Source organism: Suricata suricatta, chromosome 12 (assembly GCF_006229205.1).
Source record: "Suricata suricatta isolate VVHF042 chromosome 12, meerkat_22Aug2017_6uvM2_HiC, whole genome shotgun sequence".
NCBI classification, from domain to species: Eukaryota; Metazoa; Chordata; class Mammalia; order Carnivora; family Herpestidae; genus Suricata; species Suricata suricatta.
Genome location: NC_043711.1, coordinates 18,581,618 through 18,595,544, shown reverse-complemented (window position 1 = coordinate 18,595,544; position 13,927 = coordinate 18,581,618). Strand labels below are relative to the sequence as shown.

At 38.1% G+C, this 13,927-nt stretch overlaps 1 protein-coding gene across 3 annotated transcripts in view; it reads right to left on the bottom strand.

Annotated features, from left to right (window-relative positions):
• Nucleotides 1-13,927, bottom strand: part of RBM6 (RNA binding motif protein 6) — a 99,391-nt gene that overhangs the window by 61,600 nt on the left and 23,864 nt on the right. For 2 of the 3 annotated variants that reach the window (XM_029918875.1, XM_029918874.1), the window contains 3 exons: nt 10,385-11,663; nt 8,665-8,754; nt 7,393-7,462 (listed from right to left, as the gene is read on the bottom strand). In XM_029918875.1, the coding sequence (XP_029774735.1) occupies nt 7,393-7,462; nt 8,665-8,754; nt 10,385-11,663 (1,439 nt within the window). Of the gene's footprint in view, nt 1-7,392; nt 7,463-8,664; nt 8,755-10,384; nt 11,664-13,927 lie in introns of those variants that run through there. The other variant, XM_029918877.1, reaches the window with a different exon arrangement.

The following is a 13,927-nucleotide window of genomic DNA, read 5'->3' as shown; positions in this document are numbered from 1 at the left end:
AGTGGCTTAACTGGTGGAGCATGTAACTCCTAGTCTCAGGGCTGTGGGTTCGAGCCCCATACTGGCTGTAGAGATTACTTTAAAATAAAATCTCAGGAAGAGGGGGGAAAGGAGTGATGGTAATGGAGGAGGGCACCTGTGGGGAAGAGCACTGGGTGTTGTATGGAAACCAATTTGACAATAAACTATTTAAAATAAATAAATAAAACAAAAATAAATAAATAAATAAAATAAAATCTTAAAAAATAAAAATAAAAATAAAATAGGGTGCCAGGGTGGCTCAGTAGGTTAAGCATCTGACGTGAGCTCAGGTCATGATCTCATAGTTCCTGAGTTAGAGCCCCACTTCAGGCTCTGCATTAACAGTGTGGAGTCTGCCTGGGATTCTCTCTCTTCCCCTCTCTCTCTGCCCCTCTCCCACTGGCAGGCTCTCACAATCTCAAAATAAATAAACTTAAAATATTTAAGTGTACAATTCAGCAGTATGTATATTCACAAAGTAGTGCCACCATGACCACTATGTAATTCCAAGGCTTACATGTAAATTAGAAGACCTACGTGATAAAATAAGAAACACAGAAACAGGTAAATATTGTTTTAATTTACATTTAAAGGGTAGAGAATTTAAGCTAGAAAAGGTGAGCACAGATGAGATATTCCCATGCAAGGGGAAAGTTAAAGGAAGAAGCCAATGTATTTTTTTTAATGTTTATTTTTGAGAGAGAGGCCGAGTGTGAGTGGGGAAGGAGCAGAGAGGGAGACACAATCCGAAGCAGGCTCCAGGCTCTGAGCTATCAGCACAGAGCTCGATGCAGGGCTCAAACTCACGAATCATGAAGCTGAATGTTCAACAGACTGAACCACCCAGGTGCCCTGCCAATGTATATTTACATCCTGTAAATAGTTTATACGGATGGCCTCTATCTTCTACCTATTGAAGGTAACTGTATAAATGACTTTTCCTACCTGGACTGAGGCTGGGAGTCATCCAGGCTGCTGCACTATTCAGGCTGATTAATGACCCTTTTATTCTTGCTACTCCAGCAGAAGAAACTTTCATAAATTCTACTAACCAACCAAAGGCACAGGAAATGCCAACTCTCATATGACAGGTAACATCAAATGAGGGTAAGGGTCACAAACCACCCATGCTCTCTGGAATACAACCTTCCAATCAGTCTTTAGGGTGGGAAACTTTAAAAAATGAAATAAGGCAGGGGAACTTGGTTGGCTCAATTAAGCATACAACTCTTGATTTTGGCTAATGTCATGATCCCAGGGTCAAGGGATTGAGTCCCGCTCAGCGTGGAGCCTGGTTAAGATTCTTTCTCTGAGGGCACCTGGGTGGCTCAGTTGGTTAAGTGTCTGACTCTTGGTTTCGGCTCAGGTCATGATCGGACGGTTCATGAGTTCAAGCCTCACAAAGGGTTCTGCACTGACAGCATGGAGTCTGCTTCTCTCTGCCCCTCCCCTGCTAGCACTGTCTCTCTCTTAAAAAAAAAAAATCCTCTCTCTCCTTTTCTTACATATTCTCTCTCCCTCAAATAAAAATAAAATAAGGCAAATCCCAGGTAATCCCAAAGAAGACTAAAATTAACTCTAGTTACATTCACCTCTCCCTACACTCACCTGATCCCTCCAGCACCACATGGGATTTTCTCTAGGTGTGTTGCCTGCGCTTGGCCACAGGATCCATCCACTACCTCCACAAGACTCATTCAGTCCTAAAACATGTCTCTCAGCTTCGTAGGCATTCTTGTTTTAAAAGATCTGTCACATTTGCTTAAGGCTTCTCTGTAAACATCCTCCCCAATGTGGTACCAAACCTAATTAAGACTCCTGGTTGGAAACAACACCTTCAGTTTTAGAAATTCACTGGCTATTTTCCTATCAGCCTATGGTCAGTATTTCCCTAAAAACTAAAAATTGTAAAAAATGCTTATTTGCATTTTCCAACTCAGTTTTTTCTAAGTGATATTAAGCTATTGCATCCTTAGCTACCCCATTTGGATTACCATAAACTATGCATGTTTTGTATCATCAGTGCCAATCCATTTCACGATGGAGTTCTGCCCCTAAAGTGACAGATTCTCTCTAGGTTTTTCTTTTCTTAAAACTTCTATTTTATTGGGGCACCTGGGTGGCTGAGTCGGTTAAGTGCCTGACTTTGGCTCAGGTCATGATCTCGTGGTTCATGGGTTTGAGCCCCACATCAGGCTCTGTGCTGACAGCTTGGAGCCTGGACCCTGCTTCAGATGCTGTGTCTCCCTCTCTCTCTGCCTCTCCCCTGCTCATGCTGTGTCTCTGTATCTCAAAAATGAATAAACATTAAAAAAGAAAAAAAACTTATATTTTACCAACATGGTCATAAAACCTCAATCTATTTCAGGGGTACCTAGGTGGCTCAGTGGGTTAAGTATCCGAATTCAGCTTAGGTCATGATCTAAAGCGAGCCCTGAGAATTTGTATTTCAACAAAGTCTGAGGTAGTGCTGACACTGCTGGTCCAGAACCCACTCTGAGAACCACTGCTCTACTGTTCACAGAAGCTGTTCATTATGGTCTTTATCTTGAAAGATTTCTAATTATATGACAATAAAATACATCAGTTGTATGCCAGGTTTTTTTTTAATTTTTAAACATTTTATTTCTGAGAGAAAGAGACAGAATATGAATGGGGAAGGTGTAGAAAGAGAGAGGGAGACACAGAATCTGAAGCCAACTTCAGGCTGTGAGCTGTCAGCACAAAGCCTGACGTGAGCTCAAAGTCATGAACTTTGAGATCATGACCTGAGCCAAAGTAGGATGTTTAATCAATTAAGCCACCCAAGGCATCCCAGTTGCATACCATAAGTTTTTCAACTTTTAATTGAAAATAATCTCCAAGTTACAAAAACTTTGTAAGAATAATAGCACAAACACACGCATACACCTGTTACCCAAATCCAGCTACTGATGTATTCTGTTGTATCTACTTTATCATTATTCTCTTCCTCCCCTTCTCCATATGCATCAAATATTTCCCCTAAACCACATGAGAAAAAAATGTATACACCATGGTTCTTTGTTCCTAAAAACCTGAGTGAGTTATTTCTTAATAAGAATATTCTCTTACTAAATATTCTTATTTAAATTCTTTTAAATACAGTTGTTTCCAACTTCAGTGAATTTAACATTGATACACTACCACAACCCATACACAGAACAGTTACATTGTGCCCAAAAATTCCCTCATGCTTCCACTTTCCAACTCCTCCCCCAATACCCTGGCAACCACTATTTTCTTTATCTTTGCTTTTTCCACAATGTCACGGAAATGAAATCATGTTGTATACAGTCTTTTTAAAAATTATGATTAAATACATAAAACATAAAATATACCATCTAACCATTTTAAAGTATGCAGTTCAGTGGTATTAAGTACATTCACAATGTTATATACCCATCCCCACTATTTCCAGAACATTTTTATCACCCCGAAAGGAAATCTTATACCCATTAAGCGGTCACTCCCCATTTCCCCCTTTTCCAGCCCCTGGTAACAACCATACTACCCACTCTACTTTCTTTTCCTATGGGTATGTCTATTTTGGATATTTTATATAAATGGGATCATGTCAGGGGTGCCTGGGTGGATCAGTTCGGTTAAGCCTCCAGCTCTTGATTTCAGCTCCGGTCATGATCTCACAGTTTGTGGGATTGAGCCCCACATTGGATTCTGCACTGAGAGTGTGGAGCCTGCTTGGAATTCTCTCTCTCCCTCTCTCTGGCCCTTCCCCGCTCCTGTGTGCTCTCTCTCAAAATATATAAATAAACATTTTTAAAAATGGGATCATGTTAAAGTATGTGTTCTTGTGTGAATGGCTTCTTTCACTCAGCACAATATTTTCAAGATTCATCCAAGTTATAGCATGTATCAGTATTCCATTCCTTTTTATGGCAGCAGGTACCCTTCTGAATCTGATTTCTTTTACTCAGTGTAATATCTGAAATTCATTCATGTTGTTACATACGTGTGTAGTTTCTTCATTTTTTTTTTTAGATGTTTTATTTATTTTTGATACTGAGAGAGATAGAGCATGAGAGGGGAAGGGGCAGAGAGAGAAGGAGACACAGAACCGGAAGCAGGCTCCAGGCTCTGAGCTAGCTGTCAGCACAGACCCTGACACGGGGCTCGAACCCACGAACCTGAGATCTGACCTGAGCCAAAGTCGGAGGCTTAACGGACTTAGCCACCCAGGTGCCCCAGTTTCTTCATTTTTAATGCTGAATAGTATTCCATTGTGTGTACATACCAAAGTTTATTCATTCATCACCAAAAGACATGTCACTCCTGATACTTTTTCCAGGAATATAATCATGTTACTCAATTTACAACTAATGGGGTTATAACATATTTGCAAATATCAAAAGAAAAACTCAAACATACACAACATTATGTAGGTTCACAATTCTTATATGCAATTCTAAAATCCCCAAATCTCTTAAATATCAAGTTTTTTGGTAAATTTTTCAAGTCACGTGAAGTCATTTGGAGACAAATCCTGACCAATACTATATGGAGTTTCTTTACCATCTCTAGTCAATCCTCTTAGTGAGAATATTCATTTATTTTGCTGTAGAAATATTACTATGTTTGATATACATCCCACTGGGTGACAGAATTCATATATGATCTATGTGCCACAATATCTTTCTATATTCAGAAAGTTATAATTTTGACTTTTGACCCCACAGATCTTAGATAAAAGTTGTAGCCCTGTACTTACACAGCTCTAAATGAAACAAAAATTAAACTAATAATTACTAAAGTCAGTGAGCAGGCATTAATCTTTTTTGTTACAGACTGGTCCCCCTATTACACCAGTGAAAAGGATGAACTCTGCTCTACAGTCCCCTCAGGAGCAATGTTCATCCTGCAAGATCACTGCAGGGTACCACACAGCCTAAAAGAATTGACTGCCATTTATAAAAGTCACCTTTTCCTCTAAAATACACATACAGTCTTTTAACAAGCAACTATTAAAGTTCTTAAACCATCTGATTGCTCCTAGGTGTATTCTTCAGCAGATTTAAGACTGCACTGCTATGGAACCCAAATTACCCTTTACTGTTGGTCACCTGAAAGGAGGTCACAGCTGCTCTCTATACATTTCATAGATATTCACTCATTCCATGCATACTGGGAACACATCAGTGCCAGACAGAGTGGCAAGCATAACAGGAGGGAACAAGACAGACAAGGCTCCTGCTCTCACGTAAGTAACTCTCTAGTGGGAGGAATAAGACACACAAAACCACTGGAAAACACCAAAGCGATAGATCCTATGACAACAAACCAGGATATGATGAAAATAACCAAGGAGTGATTTTGGAGTGGATGGTGAGGCAGGGCCCTAAGAGGTGAAACTGAAGCCAAGGACTAAATCCCAGAAGACAAGTGGGGATCAGGGAAAAAAACAGTGCAATAGCCCTGACAGAGAAAGAAATCTGTATTTGGTCAAGCCTAGAGAAAGGCTCAGTGTGGCTACAGCATAATAAGAAAGGTGGAAAGCAGTACGGGATGAGGTCAAACAACCAAAGGCCAGCTCATGCAGGATTCTGTAAGTCAGAACAAGGAGCTGTGAATTTCTTGTGAGTGAGATGGAAAACCATTGGGTTTCTGGCATGGCAATAACATGATCTGACCGGTATTTTCAAAACTTCATTCTACTTGCCATAAAGAAATAAATAACATGGGATTACCCAATTCTCTCATTTAAAAAAAGACCCATAAATCTACTTTTAATGCAGCATCACTTCATATAATAAAATGCCAAGAAAAGATTTTATTTCCTGAAAGGTGATTTTGTTTTTAACCAGTCTTGAGTGACTTTACATGAGTATCAATGTCTTATATCTGCCAATTACTATTCTAACAGCTACAACAACAAGTAAATGTAAAAACTTCTTCTATGGACCTTATATATTAATATAAGTATTACTCCGCTTACTCTGAAAATCTAACAACATAAAGGCAATGAGTATGAAAGAAATAAAGAGTTTAAGTTGCTATTTAGACATCTTCTTTCCTAAATATACCAATACTTAAGGAAAACACAGTTCAGGGAAAAAAGGCCAAAGCTGAGGTTACTGCTGTCAATTGAAAAATAACTGCAGCCTATAAATTCTGCTTTGAGTTCCTAAAGATAATAGTGAATTAAGAAAGTGTGCATAAGACATGCGTGCCCACACACACACACACACACACACACACACACACACACAAAAGATGTGAATGTTTAAGAACAATGTAACTACTCTTCTGTTTCCATAAATTCAGAATGGATACTTTTAACACAAAAAAAAATTCACTTTCTAAAAGATATCGTTTCTGAGTTTACTCTCAAGTTACAGACCAACTATTTCTAGACATGACACAAATACTGAATTATTTCAAGCACAAAAATTTATTTTTATAGATAGTTTCCCTCTGCAGAACCAAACTGAAAAAGCAGCTATCTAGTTAACACAAAAAGTTTATTCCATGTAAACTGTTTACAAGTAAACTATATCCTCAAAATGCAGCATATTCTTTCTTGAAGAGTTCTTTAATTTGGATTACTAAATTCTGTAAACAGATTAATGCTCTACTTTCTTCAATTTAAAATTCTGCAAAAGAGATCACTTAAGGATTACTTTCATTTTTAAGCCATTTCATATTACGTAATCTAAAAACATCAGTCATTACCTTGAATGCCTAACATTTCACTTCCACTTTTTCTGTAATGTATTAAGATTTGAAGAAACTGACCGAACTTGGTACTCTAAAACAGTAGGAAGGTATTATGAAAAATTTAATCCGCAGTTCAGACCACAGAGCAGAGGTCAAAGAGAAAGCTCTTCTGGATCTATTCATGGATTTCAACATAACAGCTGTTGCAGGACTTCATTCTCAGAGCAAGACTAAAAATTCAAGAAACTACTAATTTGCACACAATTTCTCTGGAAAGTTGTAAATTCCATGCTATAGCAATGAAATGTAAATTTTTAAATATAGTAAGTTTATTAAGTCCTATGGGCTCTAACATAAAAATACCACCACCATAAAGAACATAAATAGCAAGTTTAATGATTATATAAAATATATTCAGGGGTAAATGCTACAACACTCACTTTATATCTCATAGGCACCCAGAAGAACTGGAACATGCATCCTCATCGCCCATGTGTGGACAAACAGCCACAAAGAACCACAGCTAAGACTAAAGCCGGTTGTTATTTGAAGGCATCAACAGGAGGCTTCTGGAAATCTTAACTGTGGTTTCTTAAAAAATTTTTGAGTAGCACACGATGCAGAGATCTGACAAATCCCTTTCCTAACCCAAGGCCACATGCATGTCCAGAAACTCACCTGTGTTATACTCCTTCAACTGCAAGTCCTTTACAGGCATGCCATCAGGAGTCCGAAAGGCATTAAGAATCTGCAAGAATACGGTGTTTACACTAATGATACAAATCATTATCCAACACTGACACAAATCATTATCCAACACTGAATATTTAACTTTCCCTACTGATTTTTATTCTATATAATTTAAAGTTATTATTACTTTATAAAGGCAAAACCCATATATACTATAGTCATTCAAACTGTTAATGAGTAGAACATAATTATTCAAAACTTTCTAAGTATATAAAAAAGGCAGAAAGAGCGTAACTGTCAAGAACTTGAGCTCTGCCTACATTTCAAGCCTCTCTTGCTGTGTAACCTTTCAGTGCCGAGTTTCTCATCTGTTAAAGAGAAGATGATGCCCTGGGCTTAAGTCAGTACAGGGCCATGGCACTTAACTCCCTCACACCCAGTCAGTTCTTCCCCCCATCTTCAAACGGACACTTCTCTCACAGCATTCAGGCTTGGCTCAAATGTCATTTTCTTAGTGATGTCTTCCCCAATTACCCGATCAAAACAGCCCCACACCCCAGTTATGCTCTATACCTTTATTTTAGTTATCTTCAGAGCATTTATCACTGCCTGAAATTAAGGGTTTTTGTTTACTTTTTTATTATTCATGGAGGCAATGACTTTTCAATATCCACTGCTATATTATTCATGCCCAGTATATGCTTAATATTTGGAGAAAATGAATAGAGTACCTATTCATAAGGTACTGTCACATAATGCCTGGCACAGAGTAAGCAGTTTGCTCTTCTTATTGTAATATTCTGACCAGATTTCCCTGTAAATTTAGCCATAATTTAGTCAGACTGTCCTTTAACAATGAGGAGTTACTGTTTTTACTGTTGTAAATAAACCGCATCTTTATGTGTGCAATCCAATCCTCTCTCTCTTAGATTATGCCCTAAAGGATGATAGTCAGGTCTGGGGACAGCAATCATTTGTTTGTTTGTTTGTTTGTTTGTTTTTACAAACCCCACCGCAGTGAATGAATGGATAGCTGTCAAAACCTAAATAAGTTCTATGGATTGTACCAAAGCCAATTTCCTGGTTTAGATATTGGACCGTAGTAATACAAGACATTAACGCTGCAGGAAGGACACCCAAAACTTCCCTGTACATTTCTTTGCACCTTCCTGTGAATCTATTAATTTTTCAAAATAAAAACTTAAAAAACATTTTTTTAATTGACGGGGAGAAAAATGGAAAAACAAAAAAGAGGCTTACCTCTTCTTTTGTGGCATTTTCAGGCACCCCACTTAACCGAATAAGCTTGCTTGGTTTCTCCTCACTTGGTCCAGTCCTATAATCTTGATCCTTGAATCCACAATAAAAGGTTATTTCAGAAATGAGTGTTATGTTAGTATGCAAATGAAAGTAAAGGTAAAATACAGGTTCTCAGGAGAAAAATCAAAATGACTTGTATCATATTAAGATATGAAAAATTATAATTTTCTCTTTTTGAGTTCCAAATTTGATTTCAAATCATTAGTATGTAAGTGTGCTAAAGCCAAGGCTCAATGAAAAGTCTTGAAATAGTAAAGGAAAGCATTAAAAGCAACAACATTGAAAGGACTTATAATAAGGAAAAAAAACTTAACATATTCTTAAAAATATAATTTTCTTTTCCTGAATGAGAAAACAGAAAAAATATTTAAACCAGATGCCACTTGTCAAAGATGTCAACTATAAATAAATTTCAGAACAAGATCAAAAGGTGTCATCTGACCATATAACATTTACTCTTGAAAGTATCCTGAGCAATAAATTATATAATCAATCAGCTCTAACATTCTCAAAATCCATTATTTGGTTAGCATGTCTTGGACATGCTCAGATGAGAAGAGTCTATTTCAAAAGATAATATTTGCCTTAACCAACTGCAAACATAACTCTCCCCTTTTTTAACTTTTTAAAAAATATTTATTCATTTTCATAAGAGAGACAGAACATGATCAGGGGAGGGGCAGAGACAGAGAGAGAGACACAGAATCTGAAACAGGCTCCAGGTTCTGAGCTGTCAGCAAAGAGCCTGACATGGGGCTCGAACTCGGGAACGGTGAGATCATGACCTGAGCCGAAGTCAGATGCCTAACCGACTAAGCCACCCAGGCGCCCCCATAACTTTCTTCTCTTAGACTATATACACTTTAGATTACATATTATATATATCGAAATTCAACAATTAAGTCAATTAAGTTAACTGTAAGAAGATACTTGCAACATTACCATCATTCCCTCATGACAGGAAAAGACTCCTAAGTATTTTGTATATCCTAAATGAGTTTAAACAAGAAAATGCACCCTACGGTGCCTGGGTGGCTTGGTCAGTTAATCGTTCGACTCCTGGTCTCGGCTCAGGTCATGATCTTCCGATTCATGGGTTCAAGCCCTGCATAGGGCTCTTGGCTGACAGTGCAGAGCCTGCTTGGGATTCTCTCTCCATCCTTCTCCCTGTCCTCCTCCCCTCATTTGTGCACATGAGCTCTCTCTCTCTCTCTCTCAAAATAAATAAACTTAAAAAAAATAAAGAAAGAAAATGCACCATAAATAGGCCTGACTAGCAAGAATTTAGAGAACCAACTCCTGAAGACATACTAACTAAATTATCCCAATGCATTTCAATCAGCACCATAAAGCAGAATAAGAGATACACACTAAAAGTATGATCTGAACTGAGTGCCACTGCTCAAGAAATGTACATTCCATTCTTGAATAAACATTTTGGTTGGTTTGTTTGTTTTAGGATTTTATTTTTAAATAATCTCTACACTCAACATGGGTTCAAATTTACAACCCCAAGATCAAGCGTCACACGCTCTACTGACTGAGACAGCTAGGAGCTCCTTTTTTTTTTTTTTAATGGTTATACAGGAAAAATCCCAAAACCAAGGATCCTAGACTTTACACTTCATCCAGCAGAAAAGCAATCTACTCCATAACATACCTGAAGGTCTCGTTGGGCATCTCGGGAAGTTTTGCCCTCTGGAAAAGACTTGCTCTGGCCATAGCCAAATATTTGGCTTCCTGGCAGCCTATGATCCACATCACGGTACTCCATGCTTCTGTAATCAGTGTCTTCCTGGCCAAGAAAGTCCAGACCACCTTCTTCTTTAAACACACCAGCATCTGAACTCTGTTGTTCACCTCCAGAAAGTTGTGACTTGTCTTGGTCTTGAAGAGGACTTTCGCTGTTTTGAAAGTCTGATGAAGACTCATGTTCAAAGGCTACATCTTGTTTTTCTCCTTCTCTTGTTTCTGAATGTTCAAATTCTCCTTTCTGAATGCCAAAAGCAGGCCTTTCTGTTGAATGGTCATGTGTAGATTCTTCTCTCTTGTTCACGTTCATACCAGAATGTTCTCTATCTTGTGTAGAGGGTTGTATGTAATCCAAAATATTTGGATCCACAGAGGGCATCTCCCTATCTTTAAACTCCATACAAGGTCCCACCTCTCTGCTCCTAAAATCCTGATCAGTCCTGGACCGGTGTCTACCTCTGAAATCTGAATGTGGCGTATCCCTGTCCCTAAAGTCTAGATCACTAGTACCTGAACCTCGGCCTCTAAAGACCACCTGTGTTCCGTCTTTGTCCCTGAAGTCCAAATCAGATACATCTCTATTCCTAAAATCAGAACGGGACTGGTCTCTGGCCCTGAAATCCAAATCCGACAAATCTCTTGCCCTAAAATCTGCATGGGATCCATCCCGGCCTCTAAAATCTAAATCATAAGTGCCCCGGCCCCTGAAGTCAGATGAAGGAGCATCCCTGCCTCTGAAATCAGCAGTGTGAGCATCCCTGTCTCTGTAGTTCATGTGAGATGTCTCCCTACCTCTATAATCCATAGAAGTACCATCTCCGCCCCTATAGTCCATAGGTGGTCCTTCTCTATCCCGAAAATCCCCAGAATGTATGTCCCTACCCCTGAAGTCCAATTGTGATGAATCTCTGCTCTGGAAATCAGAAGATGAAAAATCCCCCCCCCTGAAATCATGTCCAGGTCCCTCCCCTCCTTGATAGTCACCATGCGGTCCGTCTCTAGCTCCATAGCTGAAAGAATGCTCCTCTACATTTGCAAAGGGAGGCCCCGAATGCCCCTGGAAATCAAAGGGAAGTGAATCTCTGCCAGGAAAGTTGCCAGAGTGTCTCTCTTGAGCATGACTCTTAAGGGGAGGAGGAGGATAATCCCTGTTCCACCCGGGAGCAAACCTTTCTTCTTGGCTCCCACTGTAGAAACAAAGACAGTGTTATTCATATTGTCCAGAGAGTTTGAAATCTACACACCAGCATATTCTTCTCTAATCACAGCACATTCTTCTGCAAACATTTTTTTTTTTGGCAGAGTTCTGTAACAAGGTCCTAGATCTGCAGAAAACAGCAATGTTTTGCTATTTTAAGACGAAGTGGCGGAGTAAACTTTTATGCTCCCATTTCAGAACACGAGGAAAGTCAACACAAGGTTTTCAACATGACTGCTGCAGAAAAAGCTTTCACCCAGTCCTGCAACAGGGAAAATCCGCAACACCAGATAAGCTAGCAATGGTGACACACTACAAAAATTTCCATTTCCTACAGCCAGGGAACTTAGAATTCCAAGATCAACATGATGATTCCTATATATCAAATAAATCAATGCACCATAAATGTATGACAGTAAATTTTAGGAGGTGTCTTTCGCATTTCAGCATACAGGGATAACATTCCAAAGTATTTGATTAGAGCTACAGCATCGACACTACCTAGATCAGAATGGATGCAGGTCCAAAATGAAGGAACACTGGCTGTAAATCACCAGCAGGAGCACACAAGTGTATACCAGCTGGGCATCAGCCCTGGTTGCATCTTAAATCCAGTTCTACAGTGGCTCCACCTAGAAGCGCTCTCACCGGGGTCCTATTAATATTATCCAAGAGTATCACAAAAGGCAGCATGAATCATGCCACAAAGCATTCATACATCAATCTAGCCAAGCAACAGCATCCAGAAGCTTAATGCTGAAAGGGACTTAGAGCCTTAGGCCTTCAAGTATGATCTCCAGGTCCCAAAAGAAACTGATATTCCAGATTCTACGATAGTTTTTAATAGTAATAAAATATATTTAAAAATAAGCAAAGTAATTTAAATTCACATTCTCAGTTTACAAAACTCAAGAGATAAATGAGAACTGCTCTAGTCTTTCTTCCCTAATTCTTCCCTAACCTTCAGAGCATTTTACATGCTTTGGCTTTGGTAAAAGGGAAATTTAAATCTGCAATTAGATACCTAGACCCTAAGCTTGAAGGAAAGGGGAGAACATGAAAACAAAAACATTAAATGATCTGAAGAGTTATCCGCTATTTTGCAGTAAAACAGAAGTATTATACTAGGAAATCAAGTCCAGATTAATGATCTTCTTCCAGAATATATAGGTTTTGTTATAGAACCCTTCTGAGCACAGACTGTACCACCAGAGAAAGACTCAAAGGACAACTGATTCTAGGTCACTCAGTTCAGGAGACAGTTACAAGGTCAAATCCTTTCTTAAAATAATAGGACTTTAACAACAGTAACCTGAAAATTAGAATGATGCATATTTAATGGATTTTTAGAACATGATGATTTCTATTAGCTATTAGTTATTTCTATGTGGTTCACCATAAGAAGAACAAGTTTAAATGTTCTTCAGAAGTTAATATAGTGTTTGGTACACTAAAACTGAGACATTACCATTAACTCTAGTATCTTATTTAAAATAATCAAATCCCAATAATGAGCTTGCAGGAAGAGTTAAGTCTCAGTAGACACTCATGGGTGCTGAGGCATCGAAATCTACATGTTTTCTCACCAGAATGCATCTAACCCTCTCTTTGAATACTGCTCTAAAGATTATCTTAATCTCTTAAGTTGGGAAGATCAAATTGATCTAGAATAACCTACTGTACTCTAGGATTCTTAGAACTGTATTTTATGCAGACTATTCAAGACATAGTTCTATTATCATAAAATAACAGTGACTATGAAAATCATTTTCAACCAAATAAAATAAAATCTAAGAAGTTAAAACAAAATACATAATCATTTTACTGCAAGAAATCTTTTTTAAAATCCAAATTAGTCTCCCAAAAACTTATGCTATATAAACTGTCTTCCTTTTAGTCAAAGATCTTAAAAACTGCATGTAATAACTTATTTAAAATGAAGGTGAGGGAACAGAATTTTAAATAATAAATTGGTCAAAGAAAAAATGTTCTGAAAGTTTGGGTTTGTTTTTTTTTTTTTTTTAAGTTATGCAACAGAGCTAAGGTTACCCAATATTTCTTCAGGCTTACCTAAACAGTCTAAATTAGGTTAATTTCTATAAAAAACAGCCTTATTTACAAAATAGTCATCCATAAATATAGTTTAAAAAGGATAGATTACAATCTAAATATTTAAAAATGTTAAAGTATAAACCCACTGATCTAGATTAGGGGTTGGTGAAGTTTCCACAAAGAGCCAGAGAGTACTATTAG